This window comes from Lipophrys pholis (genome assembly GCF_963383615.2).
Source record: "Lipophrys pholis genome assembly, chromosome: 2".
In the NCBI taxonomy this organism is placed as follows: Eukaryota; Metazoa; Chordata; class Actinopteri; order Blenniiformes; family Blenniidae; genus Lipophrys; species Lipophrys pholis.
Window position 1 is genome coordinate 6133264 of NC_137636.1, and position 22621 is coordinate 6155884.

At 40.6% G+C, this 22621-nt stretch overlaps 1 protein-coding gene across 1 annotated transcript; it reads right to left on the reverse strand.

Annotated features, from left to right (window-relative positions):
- Window positions 1-1986: 1986 nt before the first annotated feature.
- On the reverse strand, window positions 1987-21746 carry LOC308106348 (aggrecan core protein-like; the record flags this gene model as incomplete). The annotated part of the gene is made up of 20 exons (XM_080458046.1): window positions 1987-5129; window positions 5241-5423; window positions 5900-6044; window positions 8796-8878; window positions 8972-9130; window positions 13167-13280; window positions 14402-14476; window positions 14826-16241; window positions 16476-17039; window positions 17128-17226; window positions 17328-17621; window positions 18258-18385; window positions 18577-18751; window positions 18848-19111; window positions 19328-19621; window positions 19710-19837; window positions 19951-20125; window positions 20628-20919; window positions 21481-21572; window positions 21659-21746. The coding sequence occupies 20 exons, from the start codon at window positions 21744-21746 to the stop codon at window positions 5059-5061; spliced, it is 4839 nt and encodes a 1612-aa protein (XP_080314172.1). The 3' UTR covers window positions 1987-5058.
- Window positions 21747-22621: the final 875 nt, after the last annotated feature.

Consider the following 22621-nt stretch of genomic DNA (forward strand, 5'->3'; position numbering starts at 1 on the left):
TCAAACACATTCTCAAAAAACTTGAGACAGGACCATGTTTACCACTGAGAAGTGTCCCCTCTTCAATAGCCTGGAAATATTGAAATATTAGAGAAATAAGGAAACCATAAAGACAATACTTAAATAAATGTCTCATTATTGTCTGATTTAGTTATTTTTTGGCACCAAATGTTTTTCATTGTTGAAAGCTCAAGTCAAACTCAGAAGCCTTGCTATTATTAATTCAGTTGCTGTTATTATATTGTTCAATTTGATTATAATTCAATCATCACACCATATTGTGTAAACATATCATGCTGTGACGTCTACATTTCTCTGTTGAGAGTCCTCACAGATTCCTTCTGCATACTTTCATTGAAGCAAGTGGTTATTATAATTACTGTATTTGCATTTGCATCATGTCTGACTCCTCTGAATATTCTCTTTGGATATCTAACCTAAATAAACTGTCTTGACAGCTACTGCTTAACAGATATTTTCTCTTTTCAACAGCATCCTCTTTAAACCCTATAGGTGGTAATGTTTAGATATCCTAATGGATCAGAAACTTACAAAATACCAAGAACAACAATCACACTACCTTTAAACCTGCTTAAATATCTTTTCTTTCATGGCTTGATCAGGTCTACACACCTGAATGCAATGTGTTGCTGCTGCTATGTTATTAGATGATCAGATAATTGACTCGAGGTGCAGCTGCAAAGGTGTACCGAAATGTAACCTGTGGAACGGTATCACAGAATTGTATTGAGACTCAGCTGTGGCTCAGTCAGTGGAGCTGGCCATGTGTGATCCACCATTTTGCCCTGTCTATATGTCAAAGTGTCCTTGCGAAAGTCACTAAACTATAAGACACTGTCTCACATTGATGTGGTCAACCTTGCATGGAAGTGGTCACAACTGGTGTGTGACTGTGTCATTGCTATTTAAAAGTCAAAGGCTATTTACAATTTATTGGAAGCCTTCAAATGTTCTCTTCTGGCAGCATATTATTCACTTCAAAAATCTTGACTCTGCAGCATTTAGCTTATTGCCATCTCTGTCGAGCTGCAATGACAGCGGCTGCACCACCATCTTGTGGCTTTTCCCACAAAGAGCACCCACAATAGGTATCAATGTAATTAGATGATAGGAGCTGGCGATTTTAAACCAACACAAGGTTAACAAAACGTAGATGGACAATAGAGAACAGATGTGCTGAAGGGGAACAAGTCAACAATCCAGTGTGGTTGGGTTCCATTGATGTGTGTGCAGCTTAGCAAAGTATCATAAAATACAACAAATTGTAATTACTATACATGACACTTACATGATTTATATCAGGATTTCAAATTTTCCCATGCTTTTTTGTCATTAGTATTGCTGAACCTGTGCACATGCAATACACCCTGGACATGTTGCCGGTCAATCACAGCTGGTAAACACACACAGAGGGCCTCCATTCACCTCAATAACATGTTTTGGGGATGTGGGCGATAACTCAGAGAAATATTGCCACTCTACTCGGAATTGAACATAGTGTACTTTTTTGCATGAGGCAAGAGTACTAACCACTACTCCTTTGTGCAGCTCTCCAATTGAATACTGTGCAAATAAAATCCTAGACGACTTGATTGGAGAGGTGTATGTATTAAAGTGTATAGGCACTACCAGCCAAAAGACTCAATATTTTTTTTATTCATTTCAGTTCAAGTTCTATTAATAGCTTGAAATGGTACAAAGGTAAGTTGTGAACTGCCAGAGTCAAAAAAAAAAAAAAGAATTAAAAAAAAGGAAAGGTTACTCAAAACTGATAACTAATGTCCATGAATGAAATGATGCAATGAGTCAGAGACTCTCCCGATGTGCTCAGTTTTGATTTATGTTGTTTTGTCCATGTACCACAGATTGTTATGGCATATTAAAAATGACAGGCTCTGACATACAGACAAAAAGAATTATAGACCAGTTTTGAGCAAGTGACTCAAAAGAAACTTGTTTACTTGTTGAGACTTTATTTCCATTACAAAGGTGCAAACTACAACATAGTTCCAACTTACATAATTAACAGCAATTTAGCTTTCAAAGAATACTTGGAAATGTGTTCCAGTCATTTTCTACCAATTAGAGCAAACAGATGATTCATGCAGAGGCCTTGAAGGCAGAGACGTGAGGAGGGGTGTGTGGAGGGTGGAGCTCCTAAAAGGAATCCATTCAGAGACAAAGCAACCCTGTGCAAACCCAGCCTGTTCAGCAAATACAAATTTACCGTAATTTTATTATTCCAGCAAGTCAGCTCTATGGCCTGTTTACTCCCAGAAACACTGAGCTCACTGAGACTCGGGATGGAAAGGTGAAAGACGTGTTTGTTGTCTCTACCTGGAACATCTGGGCGGTGTCCTGCAAGACGACTGACTGACTGACTGACTGACTGATCTCCAAGTTGTAAGAGAAACATGAATCCATTACAGGTCGAGGAGCTAATTCCCACGGAATGATTCCAAACACTCAGATGTGAGACTTATGGTTTAATATCAAACAAATATCAAAGCACAGGGTTGTGCTGCTCTTTCGTCCCTACATTGCTGCTGTCGTAATGAATATGACCACAAGGGGCCATAAGAAATGTGATGGTGAGCTCCAGTCGGTGCAGTTGGACCTGCAACAACTACCTCATATCTTTGGATCCGATGACTGACGACCACCATTCAGTCCAACTGACATACATAATTTCAATTAGTTGGCATTGAAGAGGCACGTTTTTGTTTTTGAATCAGAGCATTGCTATAGCTGAGCTTTAAAGCCGAGCTCTGTTTACCAGTCAGCCTGACATGAGTTTTCTCGGCATACGGCAGTGGTTATGACAGAATGAGGAGTTCAGCCTCAAAGTCTATCACACTGAGAGGAGTCATCTGATTAGGATGCTCCCTGGTCACCTCCCGTCAGAGGAGGCCCCGTGGTCGGCCCAGGACTCACTGGAGAGATTATATTTCTGGTTTGGTCTGGGAGCAGCTTGGGCAGAAGAGCTGGAGGAAGTTGTGGGAGACAGAGAAGTCTGGGCTTTTCTTTTCTCTATACTGCTGCTGCTGCGAGTCCATATGGCCTAAGTGGGAAAGAAGATGGATGGATGGTGTTGCGTCATAGCATATGTTTTTTTAATGACACATTCGTTTGACTTTTTCATCGAATAATGGAAAAACGTGGTGATTGTGAAGAAAAGTCTCATTCTTTGGTTTATTTTGCAGCAGATGACATTAAGTTTGGGAGGCACAGCCTCCACGTTTACAGCAACAACGACATAAAACAAGTGCACAAATGAAAGCAGCCAAAGTTGGAATAACAGAACAAAACAAACAAAACCAACAACGCTGTGGACAGTAATTTCCTCTGAAGTTACAGACATGGACGAGGTTTGTCACACCCACCGCACAGAGGTTCTATGCACTGCACAGCCTCGTGGTAGGTGAATAAACATAGAAAAGGAAATATAAAAACCAGTAAACATAACAGTCTGGGAGTCAAATCATCCTCTAAATATTTGGAGTTATTAAAGGGATTTTTTGTGTGTTTCTGCTGATGTTGCGCAAAAAAAGCAGAAAGGCAGTTACTTTATCCTTACCCTTTTCCAACTGTTAAATTTCATAGCTGCATACACTCTTCACCTTGAACAGAGACGTGAACGAGTGTTAAATCGTCTCGCTTTATAAAAGTTGTTTGTCATGCCGCGTCAGAAGAACAAAAGGCAGCAAAGTGCTTCTTTTGACGGAGGAAATACAAAACCTTCAGATAGTCTGAGTGAGTCGGCAGGAAGGACCGAAACCATGGGGGAGGTCTGATGATTGACACAGATTCTGGAACGAAACTTTGCCCCGTTAACTTTGCCGATGGGGTATCTCCCTACTGATGTGCTTTCTTTAGAACATGAAAGAAAAGCAGTGCAATGTTTGGGTTTGAAGCCTTCCAGTTACTGTGTGACATGCATGGATCAGCCTTAACAATATGACCACTGTTAAACAGGTAATGTCCACAGGGGGCGAGGTTTCAATCTCTGTCGCACTTCAACATGGCGTCATCGGAAAGGGCTGTAACAGCTAATGATGTAGTAATGCACAATAACATAATTCTTGCCAATGACATAATAATTTTGGTCATTTTAAAATATAAAACAGCCAATAATGTAATGAAATTTATTACTTTATTAGCCATTATTACATTATAGGTTGCTCCAGCTTTTTCTGTGCTACAGTTCTGATTGAGTATTAACTTCTGCTGCAGTTTCTGAGCTGCAGTAACTCGTCAGCTGGAAGGAACCCTTGAGCCAGCTTTCAATCAATGATCTTTGGTCATCCATGTCCCTGGTTCACTGTTTCTTTTTTCTTTCCTTGGGCTTTCCTTCCATTTCAGAGATAAAAGGTACAACTAGATGAGTGTAAATTTCCTTCTACTCCTTTTCAGACATGTGGAAACATACTTTTTTGTTTGGTATTGGGCGTGTTGTTGTTTTTTTAATTGTTTTTAAATTCACATGTTTGTAATACATAAATTTGCAAGAAAGAAAGACAAAATGTATTATGATCGATACTGAACACAGCAGATCTGAAGATGTTCTGGCTCTGTTTTGTCAACTTGTTTGACGTCGCACCCTTAGGCATTTGTCCTGCCTTCTAACACATCAACCTCGAGGACAAAATGTGTATTCGCAGACTAAAATATCTCAGTTTTCACGATAAAGAGATAAACACAGTTGTTCACCTCATCTGTCAGTGGTCATAATATTATGGCTGATCGACATAGATCGACGATGAACGGGGAATTTACCACCGTCTATCAAAAGGATTCCCAACACGGATTTCACTAAACAGAATTATCTTAGACAACACACAATTATAATTAAATAAAAATTACTATTAAATTAAAAATATATTAGGAGGGGCCTGGATTCAGTTGGGCAAAAATCACATTACCATAACATAGCACCATTTATGTGTACTTTGAACAACTTAACTCTTACTAATACAGAAAATTAGTTTTTGTGCTCTTGAGCTTGGAAAATTGAAACAGATGCTTCTTGTTTACTTCTCAGTGAGGCTGGGCAGTGTTGGACTGTGTTGTTTTGTGGATATTTGATTGTATTCTTCTTCTGGCTTTCACTGTAGAGATGAGAAAACCAAACAAAAGAGGAGTTATTATTAGATGATAGCTTGTCCGTGAGATATTTCTTCCAGCTACAGTGATAACTGTGTGTATGAAGACTCACTCACCATCAACGCACTCCACTTGGGGTTTCTCCCACTCCCCGCTCGACTGACAGCGGATCACGGGTACATGGCGCTGTCGAAATCCTGGGTTGCACTGATAGCGGACGATGGAGTTGACAGGATAGACAACCCTCTTTTTTCCAAACGTGCGAGAGTTTTCCACTACTGGCGGGGCACCGCATGACGCTGTAGATGGAAAACAGAGGAGAGAACATTGTAGGAAACGAAGTGTCATCACATGCTGCTCCTATTTCTCTTTTCTCATCTTGATTATTCTAGAAAACCTGTGAGCATTTGACCATTCACTTTGATTATTCCTTTACCAGGGTTGCTCTCTGAATAGCGCTAATTAACCTTACAATGAAATCTTTTGATATTTTTTTTTTCCACTAGAAACTTAGAAAAAGAAAAAAGTAACAGCACCACCTGGATGTCAAAAAGTTCATTTAAAATTAAATTAAAATGTTTCTCTGGAAGATAAATCTGTGATCCACTGATCTGTATAAGTAGTTTAAACCAAACCACATTGGAAAATAGACTGAATGTCTGAGTGAACTTCAAAGTGAAACTTGACAATAAACCTCGGAATGATTGTTGCTTTTTAATGTCTTTCAACTATGAGTTGCCAAAGACTGAAACGTGGCTTTGAAAGTTTTGCTTACTTGTGCCTTTCTTGCATGTGAATGGCAGGTGGTAATTGCAGGGTACGTCGTTCCACTGCCCGTTCTCGTGACAGATCATCACCACACAGTCTTCCTCTGCGCTGGAGTAGTTATCTGGCTGATTTGGCCTCCAGTTCTCATATTGCTGAAAAAGGAAAGAAAAGAAAGGATGTCAGATGTGCTAGTATTCATAATTCTGCATTATTCTTTGTTAAAGTGTTTACTGAGGTACCTTGTAATTTGTCTTAGATTGCTGAATGGTATTTATTGCCAGTTGAAGTGTCCATTTAGGACATGGGCCAGCAACAAATAGGGTATTGACTTCGTTTCAGAAGTTTAATTAAAATGCTCATTTGTATTGACAAATGTTTGAGTTATATAGAAATCAGCTAACAAGTGGCGTTTTCTTTTAACAGTTATGGTTTTGTTCACAATAACTGGGGTTATTGTGAGTGTTTTGTTAGTTGTTTTTGTTTCATGTATTTCTGCTTTGATTTTGCGGCACTATAATAATTCAGAAGGTATTCACAGTTTTTTCTATTCGTCTCTGTGGATGTTTATTGTCGCCCTATTTGTGTCTTTTCATGTCTCATATGGTCTTATGTCTGGCTATGTCATTAGTCAGGCTTCTGTTCCACGTGTGGGGAGTGTTTTCATTAGCACTTTCTCTCCTCCTCGTTGCTGGAAGCAACGATCCTGTGGGGACGACACCTTCTCCATTGCTCCAAACTCCAGAAGTCAATCCCTCTCCTTCACATTCAAGGAATCACTCAATGCCGTTTTGTTCAACACTGCGTTGCACCCCTGACAGCGCCTCCTCCTCCTCATACCTCCTCCTCTATTGTGCTCTGTTATTTATTTCATGGTTATGTAAGATGCATTTGAGTACCTTAAAGTGCTTCATAAGTGTCATCTATTGTTGTTATTATTAGTGTCTTGTGTCTTTACCCTCCATGTGCCCAACCTTGATTATTCTTGAGTGCTGTCAGCTGTGACTCATTAGCGTCCCACTCACAGTCGATATAAATGTTCCGTCCTCGCTGTTGCCGTTTGCCAGTTTATCTCTCTGTAAGTGGCTACACGGTGTGCGATTCTGCCAGCGCGGACTCCACGCTAACCGCTCTTGATGATGTCTTTGATCGGGTCCTATGTCAGGACAGCCTGACAGTGTCAGCAAATTCAAGACAGCCACTTCACAACACTGCTATGAGCTGCAGCATCATGTAATCAGACATGATGACTTGGGTACTGTTGTACTGCTATGCTAAGCTCTGCATCACAACAATAACAGAGCCGAGAGGAACATGTTGACTGAATTTGGCAGCCACCTGAACGAGACAGTCCAACACCATGTGCCCACAATGAGGGACTTTATGATCGTACCGAACCTGTATGTGACCAGGAAACATTTGAGAAGTTCAGCAAAGTTACACCCTGTGTGCCTGTATGTGCACCAGCATGCTGCTACTGGTATTTAATATTTTTTTAATAATGTTGGTTCATGTCATGTGGGTTGCAACAAGTTTTGGTTTTTAAATGTGAGGCTCGGAAAAGGATGAGTTGTCTTGTTTCCTGACCCATGTGGATGTTTCAAATCTCAGTGTGTGTCAGTTTTAATGTTTTCATGTGGTCAGAGCTGACAAAATATCATCAAAATAATTAGGCCAAGAAGGAGATTCAAGAAAAAAAGAGGAGACACATTTTTAACAATGGCCTTTTAATTATAATTTTTCCACATCTTGCTGGATCTGGTACAGAACTGTGACTCTTTAGAATCAGAAATACTTTATTAATCCCTGAGGGAAATTCTTGATTCTTGTTTCACTTCAGTGATGTCGAAGTCAGATTCATGTCTGATTTGGAACCACTTATGAAAGTGGACTGGAAACATTATGAAACTATTAGATGTGTGATTTGGGATTGGGGCAAAACAATTCAAATATAGTTTACATACGTTTAAAAAAGTATGTTTTGTCTGCAGTATTACATTGCCTCTGTCACCATGAAATGTAGTTTGTGTTCTAGACTTTGTATCAGTGTCTGCTTTGAGTCCTCAACCTGGCTCCCTGACCTTTTGTTATTGTTGTTTTACTGTTTATCTCTTTGATTTGCTCATCTTTGTTGTTGCTTTGCTCATCGTTATTTAAATCTGTGTTTTTGGATCAATGACCTCAAATGATGTGTCTCAGATCTATTCTGTAATTGTTTTGCTCATCTGCCTGATCGTTTTGCTTCTACTTGAGGGGCGCCAGGGCTCAGTTGGTAGAATGGTCATCTCACAATCAGGAGGTTGCCGGTTTGATTTCCATCTTCACCTGTCCACATAGCAAAGTGTCCTTGAAGAAGACACTGAACCCCAAATTGCTACAGATGGATTGACAGCGACCTGCATGGTCGGGACTATTGATGTGAAACGCTTTGGGACTGCTCACACAGCTGAAAAGCACTATATACAGTGAGTGAAATCCATTTATCACACATCGTTGTGTGCTTTTGAGGCTGTTTTTCTTAGGGACGTGAATGCTTTGTGTTTCGTTTCTCTGTTTGAAATTGTTCATCTGTCTTAGAATAATCTAGCTTGTCTTTGTTTGTGAAATAGTAGCTTCGTTTTAATTTTCTTCTGTATTGTCATTGGGCTGCACTGTTTTGGTTTCCTGGTTATTTGTTGTTGCTTTATGTCTTATTTTATTGTCTTTTCTCACTTTGCCATATTGAGCCTAAGTTAAGCCTTTGCAGTAAGATTTTGTTCTTGTATGCACCTATGGTGTGTATGTATGAATAGTGATAAAGTTCTATCTATCTATCTATCTATCTATCTATCTATCTATCTATCTATCTATCTATCTATCTATCTATCTATCTATCTATCTATCTATCTATCTATGTCTTCACTCACCAGTGTGGCGCCATCTGTCCACTGGAAGTCGTTCTCCACCATCTTATCATTCAGTCCAATCCACTGATAGTCCTGTGCTTTTGCTGTGGAAGGAGAATGACGCCTTTCCATTATATATATATTTGCAGTCTTTCGCTCTGTCAGCACAAACACACTGATCACACCCAAACACTCACAGTTGACAAACTCCTGTTCCTCTGGTGTGTTGATGCTGACCAGGTGGGCGCTCAGGTCCCGGCAGCTCTTCTCGGCTTCCAGCCACATCTCTCGTTCAGTGAAGTGGATGTAACAGTTCTCCTCAAACCGAGTCCAGCCCTCCTCACACTGCCCGTACTCTGCAGCCGCAACAAAATGAAGTCAACAACGGTGAAACTGCTCTTTGAGGGGAAATTATAGCTTTCTGAACAACTTTTAATTTGATAAAATAGAAAAATAAATTGCTTCCAAGTGTAAGTGAGAAAGATTGGTTGTTTCCAATCAGGAGACCCTTTTGGGGACATATCAGAGAAACTACAAATGTTACATAATTTAAAGCACAAAATGGGAAAATGCCAGTGGCTTTTATTTAGAAGACTTTAGTGTGATGATGAGTGATTGTGTCCAGTGCCAGGTTTTACTGTGATGTTTTATTTAATCATTGATAGGAAAAGGGGTCTGCAGCTTTTGTTAGGGCATCTCTTGGGTCTACAGAGAGAAAATAATTGAGAACAACTGGTTTAATCATAAAGGTTTTGCTTCTGATATGATAATTCTCTGTTTTTTCTTTTTTCACAACCCATGTCGCGGTCTATTGCTGACAGTGAAACACTTCAGGTGTCCCATTATAAAATGGAAAATTAAGCATAACGCTCCATTACAGCGAGGAGGACCAAGCCAGGTCTACCTTTTTTTTCCTTTCACTGTCACATTCAAAGGCTTCATTCATTCTACTCCTCCACCTTACTCAGTTAAAAGGGTCAGTTCAGCCAAATTACAGAAGTGCACTTGTATTATTTTGTCTTACTTCTTGTACTCTTCCAACCACATAAACATCTATGACTTAATTCATCATGATAAGTATCCAAATCTATTATTTCATCCATTGCAGCTTTAGGACATGTCGACGACTTGACCTTGAGTACAGCGCACGACGTGTGCCATCTATCAAATAATCTAATAATCTCACTGACATTTTCAGCACTTTGAACAGCATCTCACCTTACATGGCAGAGGGAACTTCTTGTTAACAAGCAAGAGAAAAGGAGGAGGATGGAGACAAAGAGGCAGGCGTAGAAGAAAGGGGAGAACAAATATCAGACCAGGTAAGACAAAGGAGGCTATTCCCTTTGGATGAATAGGTTATTCATTTCATCAAACGTCAACATCCATAGAGATGACGAGTTATACAACAAATTGGTATTTCAAAATCATAACTCAGTGACGAGGCAGCAGAGGTGGCAGAGGTCCACTATTTACTCAGTGAAGCCACTTACTGAAATACACAAGTAACAGTAAAAATTGTGAAAGACATTAAGCCCATTGCTGCTGAGGATAACAAAATATAACAAAACAAAAAAAAGCAGCACAGGCTCTGAAATGTAAATAAAGTAAAACGGAAAAAAGTGGGTAGAATAGTACTTGCTGTATCTTCTTAACTCGGGTCCATGAAACTATATTTTGAGGTGGATTCAACCGATGCTGATAGATCATGAAATACATTGCCATTTTAATTAAAATGAAAAGGTATTGAATTGGCATATTACTGCCTGAAGAGGAGAGCCATAGAGGATGGAAAGCGATAGAAAGGTGCAGAAAGCAATGAGTCAACGAACATCAAGAGTGAAAACCATGAGGACAAGGAGGTTATTTACATCTTTAAAGGTCAACCTGGAAAACAAAATATCTCTTTGTACTCTCTACTCTACAAGTCTGATCATGAAGAGGACAAATCAAAGGAGAACGAGAGGAGGGGAGTAACAAACACAACCTCTACTGCACAGTTAATAGACTTCCAGTACACTGCCCATTGGCGGCAAATAAATCAAATTCCTTCAGAAAAGCACATCCATAACATCAAAATAACACAATTCTTATGGGGTTGTTCCATTTTAAATGCTTTTCAGATTAACCTGATATCCATTCAATGTCATTTTATTGAGGTCACATCGAATTGTATCACAAAAACAACCAAATCGCTTTTCTGCCAAAATGAATAACCCCAAAAATATCCATCATATGACAATAACTTAATATATCATATTATAGCACAAGAAAACTTGAGCAGCTTTAGAGGACAGGAGTTCACGTTTTTCCTGGAATTGCAATGTTTGTCAATTTCTGCCATTTTCCATCAAAGGTCATGAATGTGTTACAAAGTGGATGAAATTTATTTCTGTAAATTAGCTACAAAATAATCCTCCACAGGACATTGTAGGGAGTACGATGGATTCCCTTTTTGCATCTATTTACTTTTCACTTTGTGGCAACCGAGGACACCAGAGGATTTATGGGTCTTCCAGCTTTATTTCTTCCGACAGCAATAAGGAGAGGATAAGAATATAATATATGAAGGTCCGGGATTCATAATACAGACCTGAAGAATTTCTTTTTAACCTCCCACTTGCTGTGCTCCTCAGAATAATACAACATAACGGTGAACAGGCTGTTGTGCTGTAGGTTCTGCTATATTGCTCATGCATCATTATCAGTGCCGCGGGGGGAAAAAACCTAATTATCTGAGTTGCTGATCTGTATCAGCGGAGTCTCACCTGCACACATGTGCCTGTGTCTGCTCTTTACTTCTAAAGATAACAAATTGGTCTCCTCGGGCTGTTGGAACCTGCAGGTCAAGCTGATCTCCTTCTGTTCTTTTTACTTCTCTGTGCAGAATAAAAAAGGCCCCAAAAGGAGTTTATTTTCAGCCTGCTGTGTTTCCCATGAATGTGTGTAGCGTGTATAGATTCATCTCCATTCTGGAGATTATGAGAAAAGGGGAGTCTAATAGTTGATTGCCTTTCTTTAAAATGGGTTAGAATACCTCAGTTTTTATAAAGACAGGCCAAATATTGCACCTTTTTTTCTGACAATCCAAGGCCTCACTTTGCATAGTTTTTGTGTTTTCGTTTCAGAGAGGTTTCACATTTACACAGCGATGTTCTGAAAACGATTTCTGTTTACATGGCAACGGGGGAAACACTGGAAACAATGTCCTTTTCAAGCTCTCAAACTTCTGGTAACAAGAACTGATATTGCACAATGAACCAAATAGTCTTCTAACAGTCATTCACTTTTGTCAGGTTAGGAGCTGGTTGCTATGCTACAGTTTGTATTTAAGTTATCGTTACTACATTTTCAATGGGCTTGTTGCTTCCATTGTTGGTGAAAACAGAAGGCTGCAGAGGAGCCTGTTGGCATCAGCATTATCTGAAGCAGTTGTCTCAGGGAAAAAACAACAACAACCAATTGTTACTATTTCACTAAGCTCCTGTTTACTGGGGGATTAGTGGCTCATCAATTCTGAACTAACTTCTGCCAGCAACATGAAAGATGTTGAATTGGATATTATTCATTGCACTACTTGTAAGATCTGCCTCTAGTTTATCTCAGCTGGTTTGTTGTTGTTTATTCCAATTTCCTTAAATCTCTTTCTTGAGCTTATTATCAAAGAAAGTGTTTTCATTAATAACTTTGAGAAGACACTATTTTTAAAGAAAAATGAATAATAACAATAGAATCAGAAAGCCTCTCTGCCACAACAGGCAGAGATATGAACCAAAGTGCCACAGACTTAAGTCAAGAACTATTGTCTCACCAGAACTCAAATAATTCACACTGGGGCTTCATTGTTTGTTTGATTTACTGTTAATATCATAAAAGGCTTCAATATCTTACACAGGCTAATATGCAAATAACAGTAGACATTTGAAATAAACAATAAATTCTACAAGCTGATGTATATTGAGTAAAGCAGCTTTTCTTCCAGCTCCCATCCACTTTGCCTCAACTTAAGCTCTCAATTGTTTAGTTTTTTTCTCAACTTGAAAAGTCTGTGAATTGGTGCTTTTTTTTTTGTTGTTGTTGTTGTTGTTAAACTGTTCAATGTTTTGAGATGTGAATTACAAAAAGCATGACCTGATTTCACGAATTAACTGAACTTACTGTTCAGAGAGTCACCTTTTGCCATAACAGGAAAACAGGTTTCTGCAAACCAGGTGAAAAGATGCATGCCATGTGTGATGACATCCATCTTCTACCAGCAATCTAGAGGAGCTCATCATGACTATATGCCACACTGAGTTGCAATGCCATCTTCTGGTGACATTGTGCATCTCTCTGATCAGTTGTTTTGGACAGGCTGTTGTTAGTATTGATTAGCTGAAGCTGATCTCATACCGATCTCACAGCGTTCTCCTCCGTAGCTGGGAAGGCAAAAGCATTTGAAAGAGTCTGCAGTCTCCACACAGGTGGCTCCATTGGCACAAGGGTTGGAATAGCATGGATCTACCTCTGCAAAAAAGTTGGGGGAGCTGGTCACACTACTGTTTCAGCAAGGAAGTGAGTTTGGTAGGGTGAAGGACCTGTGATAGCAGGACTATCACTCCTCCAGACAGTTAGTAAGAAAATACTGAAGCTGCTGCAACAATTTGGGCTCAGTTTGACTTAACGTGCTTCACACTGTAAATTAGGATGTATAGAAGGATATTGGAAGGTGGATCAATTATGCATCTATTTTCTGTCAATAGAATATACTCAAAAACAAAATGGCAGTTACTCTCCTGGTAAACTTACAGTGAAAATGTCACATGGTATACAATATGGAGAAAATATCAAAAGATATGACAATGAGCTGCTTTTGACTAATTCTCAACAAGTGTTCACAGCTCTTCTATAAATACGTATCTGAAGCATAAAATAAAGACGAGAGAGTTGACCTTGGTCTCTGACATGTTGACAGTATATCAACAATCAATGAAGGCATACAGCCTGGATTTATTTCTGTTATTAGTAAGTCTTTGTTTGAATCCACGATTAGTTGCAACAGAAAGTCAGTATTTCTGCAGGAGTGAGAGAAACACTCATATGATGCCAGAGTAATGCATATGTTGCCTCACATTCAGCATGCACACATAGCAGAGCGGAGGCAGCGTACTGGCACAGCAGAACCAAAAACAACACATAGGCTCAAGACAGGGTTGTAAAGGCAGGAGTCTGAATCCTCACAGCAAGGCTCATGTATATTTGACAAACGCCTTAACGTTGAAATCTGCTACACAACACTAAGAGACCGATAGCCAGGCAGAAAAACAAATGAAATGAAAATGAACACGAAACAAGGCAGAAATATGATGCAAACACATTGGGGACAGGAGAGCAGGGGGACAAAAGACGTTTTAAATTAAAGTGATTTTATTCATGAGGACATAATCAAGGGAAAGTTTATCTGGAAAAAATAAGTCCAGGTAACAAGCTTGTGAAGACTTTCAAGACAAACAATGGAAAACATGCAAACATAAAACACACACACACACACCAATATGCTACAGGCAAACTCTGTCAAGCATTCATCAAAACACTGAATTCAAATGCAATCAAGAAAGAGAAGAGATTATATTACCCACTGAACTTACCACAGATTGCATCCCCATCCTCAACTATGCACGGAACATTACCACAGGGATTCGGTTCACACGGGTTAAAGGTTCCTATGAAACAAGTAACATTATTCTGTCATTTCCCACATACACTTTTAGCTTTCAAATAAAAACATTAAAAAGAAGGATGTATGGTGGCTTTTGAATGTTCTCCCTGTTTTCCCTACTTGTTACTTGTAAAAAAAAGGCTACTAATATCACCTAAACTTACAGCCACACAACGGATATCTAATTTTCACTGATAATAACCACAACTTTGATCACAACTTTTAGATTTGCCTAAAATCAAATCTTTATCGTTGAAGGATTTACATTATATTTAATTGTAAAGCAGTTATCAAAAATGTGATACAGGTGGCAGAACATGCAAATGCATGCATCAAAGAGCAGGTTTACATACCATCCACATTGCCTGGTGTTGCTTCAGGGGCTGATGTAGTTACAACAGGAGGAGCTGCGAGTCCTGCAGGGACAAGAGCCTGTCCCAGACTCACATTGATGTCATCATTGGTCTCTGAAGTGGTTGTGGTCTCTTGGGTAGCCTCTTCTAGTCCAGTGCTGATATCTGGTAAAGCCTCCTCTTGTACCGTTGTTTGCATTGGTCTGATGGTGGTCTTTGGCTTTGGCGGCTCCTCTGCTTCTCCTGTGGTGGTCTCTATCAGTGCTTGTTCACTGATTGGAGAAGATAAATTCCCTTCGAGAAGACTATCAGAAAAAGCTCCTGAAAAATCATTGCGGGTTGTGGTTGAGTCTCCACTGCCAGAGTAAAAGCCACTGGAGCTTTCCTCTCCACTGTACTCCACTGAACCCTGTCCAAGCTCCATAGAAGGTGTGGCATCTCCAGCGACTTTTGGCACAGGGTCTACATTGACGAAAGTAACACTACCTTCATCTCCACTTCCACTAGTAGACTCTAATCCAGAAATCGATCCTGACATTTCTGATCCAGACCCAGAAACAAAGCTTAAGCTTCCAAATCCAGACAAATGTTCACCAGTTCCAAGTCCAGAGCTGTAGAGTAAAAACCCAGAGGCCTCCTGTTCTCCAGAGGATGAGCCTGTGAGCTCAGTGTACCCTGACCCCACAAATATCACATTTGAGTTTAACTCAAAGTCGCTTCCAGAGGCTGAGCCACTGTGATCGCCACTGAGACTACCAACTCCCAAAACATCTCCAGAGCCACTGAACATCAGAATGTCTCCACTCAGCTCATACTCTTTGTTGATAACAGGGGTGGAGTCTTCGATTATTGCATCATCTATTCGTAAGATTTGAACACGGCCACTTCCTGAAAACTCCCCTGACTGCCCACTTCCACTTTCAGAGGGGAAACCACTAAATCCAGAGAGGTCTTGGTTGGTCAGGAAACCAGATGACATGCCAGAGAATTGTTCACCTTCCCCAGAACTACCTACAGAGCTAAAACCAGACCCAGAGCCAGACCAGGACATATCCCCACTTCCACTAAGGCCTCCAGAGTCTGCATCAGGGAAGATGAAGATTCCCGTGCTTCCCTCGCCAGCTTCTTGGTGATCTGCTGAAGATGAGCTTTGCACTAAAAGAGAGCTTTTGATGCTTGAGAAGGAAACAATGATTCCAGATCCTTCTCCACTGAGGTCTGATCCAGAGATATCTGCACCCCCGAGGCCAGACTCTTCACTAGGCAGCTCAGCACTTGCACTTCCAGAGTCCCCAGAGCCAGACCAGTCTCCAGACTGAAACACACCACCAGTTGTGAAATACTCTCCGAATGTAGCCTGGTCTCCAGAGCCAGACAGAGTTCCAGAGCCAGACAAGTCCCCAGAGTGAAACATAACTCCAGTTGTAGAATACTCTTCAGCTGTAGCCTGACCTCCTGAACCAGACAAAGCTCCAGAGCCTGATGAGTCCCCAGAATAAAATAAAACTCTAGAAGAGGAGTTTTCTTGGGTTGTACCTTGATCTCCAAAACCTGAAAGGTCTCCAGAGCCAGACTGACCTCCTGAGATAGCTACCTCCCCAGAACCAGACTGATCTCCTGAGCTAACTGGAGCTTCAGAGCCTGATAGATCTCCAGAGCCTGACTGGTCTCCTGAGGTAGCTGCATCTCCAGAAGCAGCTTGGTCTCCTGAGTTTCCTGGGTCTCCAGAACCTGACGGATCTCCAGAAGCAGCCTGGTCTCCTGAGGTAGCTGCATCTCCAGACCCTGACGGATCTCCAGAAGCAGCCTGGTCTCCTGAGGTAGCTGCATCTGCAGACCCTGACAGATCTCCAGAAGCAGCCCGGTCTCCTGAGTTTCCTGGGTCTCCAGAACCTGACGGATCTCCAGAAGCAGCCTGGTCTCCTGAGGTAGCTGCATCTCCAGACCCTGACGGATCTCCAGAAGCAACCTGGTCTCCTGAGGTAGCTGCATCTCCAGACCCTGACAGATCTCCAGAAGCAGCCTGGTCTCCTGAGGTAGCTGCATCTCCAGACCCTGACAGATCTCCAGAGCCAGACTGGTCTCCCGAGTTAACTAGATCTCCAGAGTAACCTCCGGAATGTCCATCAAGCCCAGACCCTGAGCCGAATTGTCCTGAGCCTGAACCAGACCCAGAAATGTCCACAGGGATTGGAGTAACTATGGACGGACTCACTGAAAAGACATACCCATGAAATGATGTTATTAAAAAGGAAAAGTCAGGAAAATGACATCATTTCTATATAAAATGATTAGAACCTACCAGGCTTCAATAAATCACTGATTGATGTCATGTTAACAAGAGCTTCCTCAATATCTGTGATGTTCAGTCCAGTTTCATTTGCTATCTGTTGAATATCCGCTGCAGCAATTAAACGGTGGGAGAAATTATGAATTTGTCTGATTACAAAAAACATTGAAAAACTGACGAGCTTGTTAAACCACATTGGTCGAGCAATTTACCTCTGAAACAGTACGCGTCATATCTGGCATCGAGTTCGGGATAGCCTGTCTGGTCTGGGTGAGTGTACACAGTGTGCACGCCTGGTTTCCCAGCACCACACTCAGCGCGGGGGTTGTTGATGGGATAACGAACACTACGATCCACAAGCCAGCCGGCACGACACTTGTCGAAACCCATTTTCCAGGCTGCATAAAGCTGTCCGGTGGAAGCTAACAAAGCGTTCTTCTCTTGACAGCTGGAAACAGCCTCGTCGTAGGTGAAACCTTCAGCAGATCCCACGTGGAAAACCTCACCTATGAACGGAACAGATTCACATCATGCTCATCATAGGCATAAGATTTACACAATCTCCTTTGAATTTCATTAAAATTTAATAAAAACATACAATAACTTTCATTCATTCATTCATTCTGCCTGAAAACATATTTAAAAGACTTTGAATTTTCCTAGACATTAATCTTTCCACAGCATAACTTGAAAATTTGTTCTGTTTGTGAGTCACAACAGTTTCCTTTTATAGGTGACAATAAATGTACTTGTGATATTAAATTATATATAAACATTGATGTTTGAACTCAACTCAAGTGATAACTCTTCCCCTCTAACACGTCTTTTCAAGGATATATACACATTTGACACTGTAAATTTGAAATATACACATCAGTTGTTGTGTACAATTTTCCAGTAATGTTCTGGCTGTGGTAATGTTATAGTTTCTGTTACTTTTACAGAAAAATCTGCAAAAGTATGCCATTAATACCACAACTATAATTATTTTCTTTATGTTGGTTTTAAGGTCTTTTTGTTGTTGTTGATCGACTGTGGCTTAACAACAATTTCATTTGAGTGTAGTTGCACTATAGAGCCTGTTATTTTGACTTTTTGCTATTAATCTTCTTACAAAATAAACAATATATGTTAATTGTTACCTTTGAGCCCATCAGTGTAGCAGTACACGTCATATTTCTGATCTGCTGGCATCAGACCGTAGGATCGGACCCCTGGTTGATCTCCAAGATCTCCAGCACACCTCTCTCGTGGGAAAACAATGGGATACCTGAAATTTAAAGGCAATAATTATCATAGAGACAAGAAGTTTTTTCCACCCTGGACCCTGAGATGCACCTTTTTACATCAATCTGATTTCCTAACAGTGTCAGACAGCAAGTGCAAATATTAATCAACACATTTAAATATTGTTTTTCACACGGACAAAACCACTCAATATGAAGAATTGTTTTGATTTACCTCACACTCTGGTCTCGCAGCCAACCAGCATCACAATGGTGATATCCGGCCTCGTACGCTGCCTGCAGCAGCTGTGGTGTGGCGATGGTGGCTCCAACACTCTGACAGGCCAGCTGGGCCTCAACAAAAGTGAAGGCATAGCGGCAGTTGATGGAGCGGAAATGGAAGACTACACCTGTACAGAGAAACAAGAAATTCCTGCGTGGAGCAGCTTATATTGACACTCTCTGGGGCGGAGGCCATGACATGCACCGGCGCTTTTGCCACTGACCAGTCGGCGGCATCACAAATCCCACTTCTGGGGGGCGGAGGATTGGTGCTATCAGGCTCGGGATGACGACTGTTGGTGGAGTCACTGGTGACTCGGTGGGGATTTCTGTGTATGTAACAGTAGGTTGTTGAGTCTCCACCTCGCCGAATGCCTCGCTTTCAGTAGTTGTCCTCCTGATGAAAACCTCCAGACTGTGGGTCGCTGTGTTTATATTCGGGATGCCGCTCCCCTCGATGAAGCCTGAACCTTCTTCATCAGGAGACTCTGAAGGTCACAGTGAAAGAGAAGGATTTATTATTACGTGTAAAAAGCTTTCACCTTTGCTCAAACATGCTCATTTGGGAAATTTTTTTTTTTGGTACCATTTGGTAAGATTTTGTATTTCCTGTAAGTCAAGTTAAAATTCATTAAAAAAAAAAAATTCATCAAACTATTAGCTTTTACACCCTCAGTGTCTTCAACCTCTGTAATAGTGTCTACCTGTGTAGCAGAAGGCGTCGTAGTGCGTCTCAGGCAGCGGGTATCCTGTCTGATTCGTGTGGAGATACACTGTTCGCACACCCAGTAGACCTCCTCCACATTGTGGCCGACGAATGTTGATGGGATAGCGGACACTCCTGTCTCCCAACCACCCAGCATTACAGACGTCCATCCCGCCCTGCCAGGCCAGGTAGAGCTCACCAGTGGAGGCCAGTCGAGCTCCCTGGTTCAAGCAGGCCAGCACAGCCTCAGACAAGGTAAACTTCTCTGCAGCGGCAGTGTAGAAAACTCTGCCTGTTCCAGATAGGAGATTTCTATTAAAATGTGATTTGATAATGAAGGACTGAGCTTGAAATGCATCACAGTGTGCACAATTGAGTACCTGTCATCTTCTCAGCAAAGCAGTAAACATCGTAAGTCTCACTGAGGTTTCTGACTCCATATGTCCTGACTCCTGGAAGATCTTCTTTGTCTCCATAACAGTTCACTCGAGGGTCATGGATTGGGTACCTTTGGATGAATTATGATGAGATTTAGTGCCTTCAAAATGAGAGGCTACCGTATCCTGCTGATAAATCTTGCTGTTGATGTTTTCAGTCTTTCCCATCTGGAGATAAACTCACCTCACTGTCTGATCAGATAACCAGCCGGCGTCACATTGGTGGAAGCCATCATCATAGGCGGCTTGTAACTGTTCAGGTGAAGCCATGATGGCGCTGTTCTGTGAGCACGCTGCCTTCGCCTTCTCAAAAGTCAGGCTGTAGCGGCCCATGATGGCTCGATAGTGGAAAACAATACCTACAAGTATGAGATGAAGGTGAATTCAGTGACAGCAAATTAGAAATCCTCTTGGAAAGTAAAAAAAAAAGTGATTTTGCAAAAAACATAGATAATTCTTTTTATTAAAATAATGATTATACTTCCAATAATGTAATGGTTTTAAAAGAGAATTGGTGTTACAAAGTGTTAAAAAGCATACATTACAATACTAAGAGCAAAATAACAGCGGTTGAATATATGCCTTTCAAAAATAGGCTTGACAGAAGTCTAAAAGTATGTCCCCTTTAGTTTTGAATAACGCTGTAGGAACTGCTTGCAGTCGACTGCAATTGGCAGCACACAAAATATCCATATAGATATTTGTAAAGCCAATCGAGGTCAAAATGTTGTAAAGCACTCAAACAACATCAGTGTCACCGGCAATCCAGGTTGATTTAAATATAGGGATTGATCTCAGTTTACCAGTTTCCCTGGTATAATGCTTCACTGGCTTTACTGAACACCTCTTTTATTTGCATACCTTGAACGTGCACGTGGACGAGGTCATGGTTGTCCTCAATGCCATGCTGAACCTCGCAGCGATACACTCCGGAGTCAGTGGAGCGCAGCTCAGATATCTGGATGCTGGCGTCCGTTGGGGTCTTGGGGTAGCCAAGCATGTAAACTCTGTCCATGTAGCCCTCTGTGATGAGCACCTTTCCCTCCAGGGCTACAAGGATTGTTGTGACCTTTTCTTTGGTGACAAGGCTCCATTTGATACGATGAGATAAAGGGGTAATAATGGGAGCTCCGGGGTCTGGGACAGTGTGGTCCTGTATTGGAATTAAACATGGTAAACCAACTGGCTGACTGAATATTGTGTAACTGTTTTGGCAGACAGACCCTCTTTACTCCCTGATGCAAACAAATGATCAATAAACTGATTTTTTTGTCACAAAATATAAATTTTCATTTTGAGAAAAATATTGGAAACTAATGTTTTTCTGTTTCCCATCCAGTGGTTATCACTGAAACCAGAGGCCTCCCACCCAACCACAACCCTCACGCACAGTTTGCCTCTAAGAATTAGATTTCCAAACCTGATCTCTGATTTATCAATCGCTGATGACACAGCCACTCTTACAAGCTTACAAAGACAGAAGCTTCCGAAATTTCCCCTTTCCCAGGTCTGCTTCTGATTCTAAAAAGTGTTTTATCTTGGCTTTATTAACATGTGCACATTTCATTTGTAAAGCCTCAGAATCCCAATGTGCTCTCCTGTGGTCTTTCAGAGATGTCCCTGAGCATCACACATATGGTGCTACCTTTTTGTGAAAATAATACTGCAGAAAAAGAAAACAGCTCAACTTTAACAAGCATTTAAAACTACACACCTCAAAGTAACATGGTAGTACCAACGTTCCTCCCAGTAGAGGACGCTGTGGCCCTGCCAGAGCGATGCTCACACTCAGCACATCCTCTGGGTCTGGGAAGAAGACAGAAGCAAAGTTGTAGAGCCAAGAAGTTCTGCTCTTGAAATCACACCTTGTACTTCTCAGGATGATTTCTTACCCAAATAGGACTGCTCCTCTAAAATATAATCAAACGTTGCTGAGACGACATTCAGGCACAAAGAAAGCACAACAGTCCACCGGATCATACTCAACCTGAAACATTTCCAAACATAAATACAAATTTACATCTGTTATTGGTACAGAGATATCCTTATCAACGTATCATGAAAGATATGTGGTCATTGCTTGGTGCACTCACTGCTTTTTTATTCTTTTGTGTAAATATTCAGTAAAATATGTAAAATTAGCAAAACAACACAACAGGAACAAATGCAGTTGAAAAAAGAAGCTTTGTTGAATATGCCAACTATGGTAATTAAAGGAGGCACATATGCACTGAACTTCTTTTTATTGTATTTGTATCAGGCAACAATATTACAGTGCATACTTGTCCATATTAGCTTTTTATAAAAATTTACCAGAAAGATAGCAGGAATTTGAAATGATGCTTCAAAGATAAACCAGGGGCAATGGCAAAATGTTTCTAAGCATCTGACAGAAGAATATTTTGTGCAAACCAAGAATATTTCTGGATTGAGAACAGACACTTCTAAAATCATCATATTTGTGTAATCTGTTAGAAGAACTGAGCTACGTGTTTTGTTTTGTTTTGTTTTGTTTTGTTTTGTTTTGTTTTGTTTTGTTTTGTTTTGTTTTGTTTTGTTTTGTTTTGTTTTGTTTTGTTTTGTTTAAGACCTTATTATCCATTAAGTCAAGCCCAGTGCATATTGTGAAGCAATAATATAAGACAGAGAAACTTTACTTATGAGAAAACCTGAGATAAGACATTTTAGAAATACTGCTTTGTTGATGTGCGTTAGTCCAACTTGTGTCCAACAACATAAAAAAAACAATAATCTGTGACCTGAGATTGTAAAAAAAGATAGTTTTTATCTGTGTACATTGAGAGCCAAACAAAAAAAAAAGAATTGTTGCCACTGACACCTGTTAGAGACCATTT